The 8,277-nt window shown below is 36.3% G+C and overlaps 2 protein-coding genes across 2 annotated transcripts; both read right to left on the minus strand.

The window, feature by feature from the left end:
- On the minus strand, nt 1–1,414 carry LOC143605127 (protein FAR1-RELATED SEQUENCE 5-like). The gene is made up of 3 exons (XM_077081355.1): nt 897–1,414; nt 696–798; nt 1–453 (listed from the first exon to the last, which is right to left on the minus strand). The coding sequence occupies exons 1-3, from the start codon at nt 1,412–1,414 to the stop codon at nt 1–3; spliced, it is 1,074 nt and encodes a 357-aa protein (XP_076937470.1).
- A 4,285-nt stretch (nt 1,415–5,699) lies between these two features.
- LOC143605126 (ethylene-responsive transcription factor ERF054-like) lies at nt 5,700–6,822 on the minus strand. Its single transcript, XM_077081354.1, has one exon. It carries the CDS (start codon nt 6,820–6,822, stop codon nt 5,779–5,781), a length of 1,044 nt encoding a protein of 347 aa, XP_076937469.1. The 3' UTR covers nt 5,700–5,778.
- Between the last annotated feature and the right edge of the window lie 1,455 nt (nt 6,823–8,277).

Here is an 8,277-nt window from a genome sequence, read left to right on the forward strand (position 1 = left end):
CTATCTAACGTCATTAAAGATGGTTTGAGTGTACAACTCAAATGCATGTTTCTCTATTTCTTCACCAGTAGTACTTTTAAATGAAACAGATGAAGTCTTGTACTCACAACTTATTTGAAAGTAACGTTGACCTTCTAGTCTAGACTCCATACATAGCATAAAATGAACAAGAGTGTTAGCGCTTGTTGAGTTGACTTTAAATGTTGCATTAGAGCTTTCACAACGAGATGTAGTCTTCATCAAACAACAAAAAGGGATCTCCCGAAAATAAGCAGGAACCCAACGATCACGGATCTCAAACATATCATTCAACCACTCGTTCTCTTGTAAACCAAACTTCTCAATAAGATACTGCCATCTGGACTCAAATGTATCAGGGGTGATAAACATATTCCAAACCAAACGATGTATTCTAGAACGAACGTTAGTATTCTCAATAACATCACCAGATACCTAATGTATAAAGAAACAAAAACATATCAAAAAAACAAAACACAGATATCAACAAAAAAGTAAATGGTCAAATTTAAAAGATAATAACCTTGGCTGGCAATTACTTCATTATGTGCCACATGCAAAGCCTATGACGTGACTCAGAAAATACCTGGACTATTGTTTGCCGCATAGAAGTATCCTGATCACTTAAAACTAGCTTGGGTTGTTGGCCATGAGAATTAAGAAAGGATTGAAGCAACCATTTGTAAGAGTCTAGTCTCACTACTGATCAAGGCAGCTCCAAAAGTAACACATTTTTGATAGTGATCTACGCCAGTAAAAGGAGCAAATATCATTTTGTACCTGGAAAAGTAAAATTTCTTAACACTTAAAACATATGTTTTAAAGATAAAGGTACATAAGATAAGTGAAAAAACAAAACGTGAAATCAAATGACTAACCTATTAGTCTGATATGTGGCATCAAAAGCCAAAACGTGACCAAAAGCTTTATAATTCAATTTGGATATCTCATCAGTCCAAAAGATAGATCTTAACTTGCCATTTTCAACTGTAATATCAAAAAAGAATTCGGGGAAACACTCATAACGATCTTTCAACCGGTCAATAACTAACTGTGAATCCCTATCACCTATGAAAATCCTCATTCCATTATAAAAGTTCTTGAAATCAATAGGTGTACCTTTAATGTTATAATGACCATCCTTTATTGAGACAAGTAAACGATGAGCAACAGTAGGACCAACTCTATTTAAACTCATCTGGTGGATAAATGTTTTGGTTGAGAATGAAAGCTTTCTAGATATCTTAGTCAAGTCACGGTTAAAAGTGTCAACAAGACAATGATTGTGATCTTCTACAAACTCAGACAAAATAAAGTTACATGTTTCATGACAAAATGAAACACCTACGTGAGCCTTGCAATCAGTTACGGTAAATGTCTTTTGCTTGACATACATTGACGGTTCAGACAAGGAATCAAAGGAATGTTTTCTTTGGGGGGTATCGTACTGATTACACCTCAAATACTTGTGTGTAACGACACCTTTCCATTTCTTAGTCTGGCCTTTGCGGACCAAAAAACCAGATTCTTCAGCCTACTTATAATACATGGTAACAACATCTTCCCATGATTTAAAAATAGTGCCTTGAACAGGTTTTAAATTGTTATCAGTCTTTGGACGCCAAAACTTCGAAGCATTAGGAGAATAATAAAAATAATAGGCATCATCTTCTTGAAGAATTGTTGGTTCTATGGAAACAAGAGATACCACATCAATTTGGCCTAAGGATGTTTAGTTGCTAAAGGCATTCTCTAAAAAAATAAAAAAATCATTTAAATATAGTAGACCTATGAAAGAATAATGCTTTAAAAATAAAGAATTTTAAGTTATAAAAGCATGGAAATAAAAGCAATAAAACAAATGGAACCCTTAAAACAAAACCATTTATAAAACAAATGGATTAGAGGTCCCTTGATTAGAGTACTAAAAACTAGGCTTACAACATTAATATGACTTAATGAAATACTACCTTGACTGGTGGGACTAATTAAGTTGTTCGGGAAAGTATTTGAAGTAGACTGATCAAAAGGTATGCTAAAAACTTGACTGCTTGGAGTAGTAATGTGATATCATCCTTGTAGCCAACTGGAACATCCATCACAATAAAGGAAGAGTGGGTGAAGGAAGGTGGATAATATTAATGGTGAGTCTTAAAATTGTGTTTATTGAAGAAGAAGTAAACATAATATAGGGGGAGAAGTATGAAATAACATTCTAGTGAACTATGAAAAGACAAGAAAGTACAAGGAAAAATAAAAAAGATCTTCCAACTACAATAAAATAAATTAAAATAAACGGGGTGGGGTACAAAGAGGGATTTCACTTAAAGTGTTTGTAGAAATAAATAATAGGTGTCATCAACCAAACTCACACCAACATCCCATTCAGATTTCAAGTAATATATTTTACTCTACCACAACACAAAAAAATATCAAATTATGTATCCCGCATCAAGTACACCTCCAGAGGATGTTATTGAAACAAAAGGTTTTTTGCACTAAATCCTACTAACAATGTGGTTGACCCGGCTAACCAGCAAGTAGAAACTGGAATCGTGCAAGTTGAACCAAATGGTGGGGTAAACAATCAGCCACAAGTACACGGGAACCCACATGATGACGACCACCCTCCACCTCCACCTCCACCTCCTCCTCCTCCTACTCTTCGACCCACACAAATAGTACCTGATTGGGCGGAAGGGTACGAAGCAGACCCCGGGGCGGAATACGAATCACCAATCCACTCTCCTCCCTCTCCAAAACCCGAACCAGATGGTTACGAGTCTGAACCCGACCCCATTTACTATGTTAGTGATTCTGACGAGTCATGGGACAACTACAATTGGGGGAGAAAATAAGTTGTTTAATGTTTAATTATGTTGTATTTTTATTTTAGGTTTACCGTTTGTTTAGTGTAGGTTGAATGTTTAATGTACGTTGAATGTTTAATGTACGTTTGTTTAATTATGTAGAAGAATAGTTTAATGTTTAATTAAGTTTAATGATGTAACTCGACTCAAAGTTTGGTCTGTTTTATTATTTGGTAACCTGGTTTTACATTAAACCACAATTACCAAATAATTAAATCTCCAAAAATAGATATAATCTACCATAACGAGAAAAAACATAAAACAATATACAAAAAGGTCATATGTTAATAAGCGTGCTAAAACATATGTTAATATGTAAAAGACATATGTTATCATTTGAAGGACAAGTCAAAACATAATAAAAACATAAGTTATCAAGTTATCATAATATAAATGTCATACAACATATAAAGACCATAATAGCAAAATGTGACAACAGATAGGGGAATACAGAAAAATAAAAAGAAAACAACAAAGAACTAGAAACGAGCACCAGATTAAAACTACAAAATACAAAAGACTAAAACAAACAAGCATTCCTCACCCATAAAATCATTAGGTGATATATCATGAGTGTAATGACCAAAAAGGTTATAAGGTACTAGGACTGACTAAAGCACACTGCCAGAATAAGCATTCTTCACCACCCATCAAACTTGGATAAGAGTGATAATCATCACATAAAAAACAAAAACAAAATTCTTGGGGATCATGCTTTGGAGAACCAGATATAACCAAAGTTGTAACTTCATCAGAAACTTGATAAACATCGAGATGGTTGACTGCGGTGACCGGATTAACTTGATGAACAAATGGAGCAATGTCAACAGCTACAGGTACGCCTGATGTTGGATTAACTTGATGAACAACTGAAACAACGTCAACAGCTATAGGTACGCCAGGTGTAGGATTAACTTGATGAACAACAGGAAAAACATCAACGCACACGAGGGGGTCAACACTGGAATGATGAATATATAAAGAATCGAATGCTGTTAGTTGATGTTGTTTCTTTGAAGGAGAAAAGGCTGAAAAATCTAAGAATCGCTTTGCTTTGGGAGACATACTTGAAAACCGGTAACCTGGAAGGAATCAAATTGAAATTTTCTGATGATGGTAAGTTATATGAAAGGATATAAAATCGGTTATTTGACAAGATGAAAATATTGAAGCACGGAACACAGAGACTAAAATACCCTTCTACTTAAAGAACAATTAAATATATATCCAGTAAACACATGGCAACACCACAACCACTTATTTGAGTTTTCAGGGTTTTCTCAACTGGAATAGGTTTTCTTCTTATAATTTTCCTATATATATATATATATATATATATATAATAACTAATGTCGGTTAACAGTTCAAATTTCAAATGATTATTGATAATGTATTGAGAAATTCACCCATTGCCATACTTACAAAACCTTCCATTTACAATGGTTTTTTCAATATATAGGATTTGTATTTCAAATAATTGAACATAAGTATTTCTTGGTTGGTTGGCCATTGTTGCATTTGTTAAGTTTCCATCTCGGGATTGTGTCAGAGTTCGATTCTCATCACTAACATCATTTAGATTTAATAATATACAAGATAGGAAATAAAATAGATGACTTGGCAATGATGTGATACTGACGTGGAGAGACTAGTTAAATGACATGTGGACAATTGATGTGAAGAGGCTAGTTGAATACAATATGAAGAATATGTATTGCTTTAATAGTATTGTTAGATATAGATTAGGAATTTGTTATCTAATGTTGCCTTCCTCACAACAAAATAAACTTTAATATGACCATTTCATGTATATAGTTACGTGTTCAAGAAAACCAAAAAAATACACTCACCCTTAGAATATAAATTATTGATAGATCGTGATCATCATTATATCATTATAATCCAATTCTTCAAAAAAATATAATGGATAATCTCTTTTTCGAAAAAAAAAAAACAAACAAACAAACCGTTTATATGATCTTAAACTTGATAAGGTAGTATTTTTTTTTAATTATTATTGTAGCCGTAATCATATAAAAAAAAGAAAGAAAGATAAAAGAATGGAAATTGTCACAACCTATCACCGTATTTCATTTGCTTTTTGTAACGTTCTTCGCATCACGTGTCGGGTCAACATCACGTTTCTAAACCATAGGTTTGGCTTATTATCATATAAATAAATACATAATATTTATGATACTGAACTAACCCGATTTCATTTTCAAACCACTTTTATGATATTTTGAATTTCTTTGGATTTTAGTTTAGTTTAGTTTGAGTCACGCTAATTTTGAGTTTACATACTCGTTACATTAAACCTCTAAATTGTTGGTCTAAAACATCATAAATGTTATTTTTCAATCAAAACACCACCATTCAACGTGATTTGTCAATCAAAGCAAATATCATATAGACCTTTCAAACGTGTTGGATCATCTGCAACACGTACTCTTCATAGACGATGTTATCTACTCTTTCCTTTGACAGTGATTTCCGTACTACAACCATTAGGAATAGAGAATCTAAACGTTGAAAATGCCCCAACACTGTTTAGACCGGGAACAATCGGTTTTTAAAACATTGCTAAATAGTGAAATGACATGAATATTACTACCATAATACAATATCATACACAACCAAATTACAAAATAAAGGTAACATAACAAACACAAACCAAAAAGAAGAAAAGAAAATTCTTAAATCAGTTGCAAGATCAAAAAACTAGATCATGCTGTTGATAAAGATCAAGGGGACTACCTACAACAAAGAGATCAAAAAACTATCTCCTTGTCTTGTACCCCATTACATACTTACTACCAAATGCAAATCAACACCTAAAGCACTTGCAAAAACCAGGCTTCAAATATGCAGCCCGTCTCTGCCATTAGAATCAAGCTTCATCCTTCCAAAAGAAAGGATTAATCTGCGGCTCAAAAACCGAGAAATCGTAATTCCCCTGATCCTGTCCCTGATCGTTTCCCAAATTAAAATTAGAAGGAAGCATCAGATTATTATTCGAATCAAGCGAATCCCACATCGCGCTCCCCGGGCCCCACCCCGAGTTATACCAATTCTCCGCCATTTCACCCCATGCTGGATCGGTCCCACCACCAGTCACCTGATCATCTCCATTCTCAGTAACAGTATCCTCCTCAGATTCTTTAGATTTGACATGTTCAGTATCCTCTTTCGCTATTTCCACATGGGCAGGAGACGAAGACCCCGACTCCTGCCCGGCTGAAGCCGAAACCGAACCTGTCCCGGATTCAGTTTTGGTTTTCCCGAGAAACCTCTCGGGAAAATTCAGCAGGGCGTTCTCACCACGAAGCTTAAAAGCTTCACGATCATACGCCATGGCCGCATCCTCGGCGGTGTCAAACGTCCCGAGCCAGAGACGGGTCCTGTTCCTCGGGAGCCGGATCTCCGCCACCCATTTCCCCCAATGCCGCTGTCGCACGCCTCGGTACAACTTGGTCGTGTGAATCGGCTGAATGGGAGGGCGGATTTTGTTGATCATCATCATCCGACCCCTGGGGCTCAAATTCAGTGCATCACTCCAGTAATTCAGCAACTGGTGCTGCGAGCCCTCGCCTGAAAAATACGGCGGGAACCCGTAGTTGTGGTGGATCATTGGTGGCTGTGGGTTGAAAGATATCATTTGTGACGGTGGTGGCATTGAAGCATAACTGTTGTTGTAATTTGATCTGTCAATCGTGGGTTGGCTGTTTCCATCGAATGCGAACGGAAACCGCTTCGATTGATGTTCAGGGCTTTTGATCTTTTTAAGAGGTCTAGTACTGCGTGTGTGTGTGGAAGCATCATCAAAAACCTGCTTCCATTCGCGGGTATCATCGAAACCCATATGATCAAACTCCATCTGTTTCGATTCGTCTGCCAATTGTTTCGACTTGCCACTGTTTCTAGCTGCAGCCATTAAACTTAAATAAAAAATAACTAAACTAGTTTTCCTTTTGCCGCTCGCTCTCTCTCTCTCTCTCTCTCTCTCTCTCTCTCTCTGTTTTAAAGACTGGATTAAAGCACAAAAACTAGCTTTAAGTCCAAATCTAACAAATAACAAGGTCAAATAACATAACCCAGATTCTAAAACTGAAAGAAATTGAAGAAGAAAATAATGGAGAAAAGAAGACCCATTTTGTAAAAACGAACAACAGATTAATTAGACGGCGAGCGGCTAAGATTAAAACAAAATCAGTAAGTTATTGAGACTGTGATGATTGGTTTGTTGATTGAAGTAAAACAGAGGAGAGGACTTTGTGGGTGTGACGAGTGTGTGTGTGTGTGTTTTTGGTGGTGAAAGGGGGAGGTGGGTTTATAAGAGGGGAGAGAAAGATTTGTTTAGAGAGAGAAATGTGGTGGGACCCACACGCCTTATTTAATCTTTCTAAGGTTTCGTTGCTTCCACTCTTACCTTTCTTAAACAATCTACTCTTTGTCATTAAACAAAAACATAACTAGTATTTAAGAGTGACATTGAGATAACATTAACAGCATTCTTAGAACACCCGTAATGGGTGCGTTATGTGTAGCTTTGAGGACGAAAACGCGGGGGTACACCGCCCCCCTGCGTTATGGTGAAGTTGAATTGGCAAGCGTTGTATATACAACGCTGAGAATGGTGATGATGACCGTTGCAAAAAATGACCGTTGGAAAATTAAAAAAAAAATAAATTTATTTTCTATATATTAAACCATTTCATCCCTAATCAAACCTCATTAAATTTATAAAAATTCTCTTTCAACTCTATAAAAATTCATTTACACCAAATTCACTATATATGGATCCTCCATCTATATATAAACAGTTTTTCGGGCCCGACCAACAAGCCGAGGACGTGGAGGAGGAATGGGCGGTTACGAGTGCGATTATGCTCGCGACACAGTATTTGAGTTCCGTTACGGGTGCGATTAGCTCTCCACCCCCCGTTTCAACAAGAACATATATCGAACGAGATCGTGCCGAAGCCAACAATCGGTCGATGGCGGATTACTTCTGCGACACGCCGAGATACAAGAACCCGAAGACCTTTAGGCGTCGTTTTCGGATGTCTAAAAATTTATTTATGCGCATCACCAATGATTTGGAGCGTGAGTTTGATTACTTTAAGCAAAAGCCTGACGCTCGAGGGACGCTAGGATTCACGGCTATTCAGAAGGTTACGTCAGCCGTGCGCGTGCTCGCCTACGGAAACACGACCGACATCAACGACGAGTATTTAAAGATGGCCGAAAAAACAACTCGGGACACCTTGGAGTATTTTTGTTACGGTACGTTTTGTTTTTTTTACATAGTTTATCACTTGTTTACTGTGATCATTTATTTTATAAAAATTTTGTAAAATATATGAATATTTAAACTATATGGACCACA

The sequence above is a fragment of the Bidens hawaiensis genome, unplaced genomic scaffold (genome assembly GCF_021521415.1).
Source record: "Bidens hawaiensis isolate Kalapana, Puna unplaced genomic scaffold, B.hawaiensis_p1.1 tig00067988_1, whole genome shotgun sequence".
In the NCBI taxonomy this organism is placed as follows: Eukaryota; Viridiplantae; Streptophyta; class Magnoliopsida; order Asterales; family Asteraceae; genus Bidens; species Bidens hawaiensis.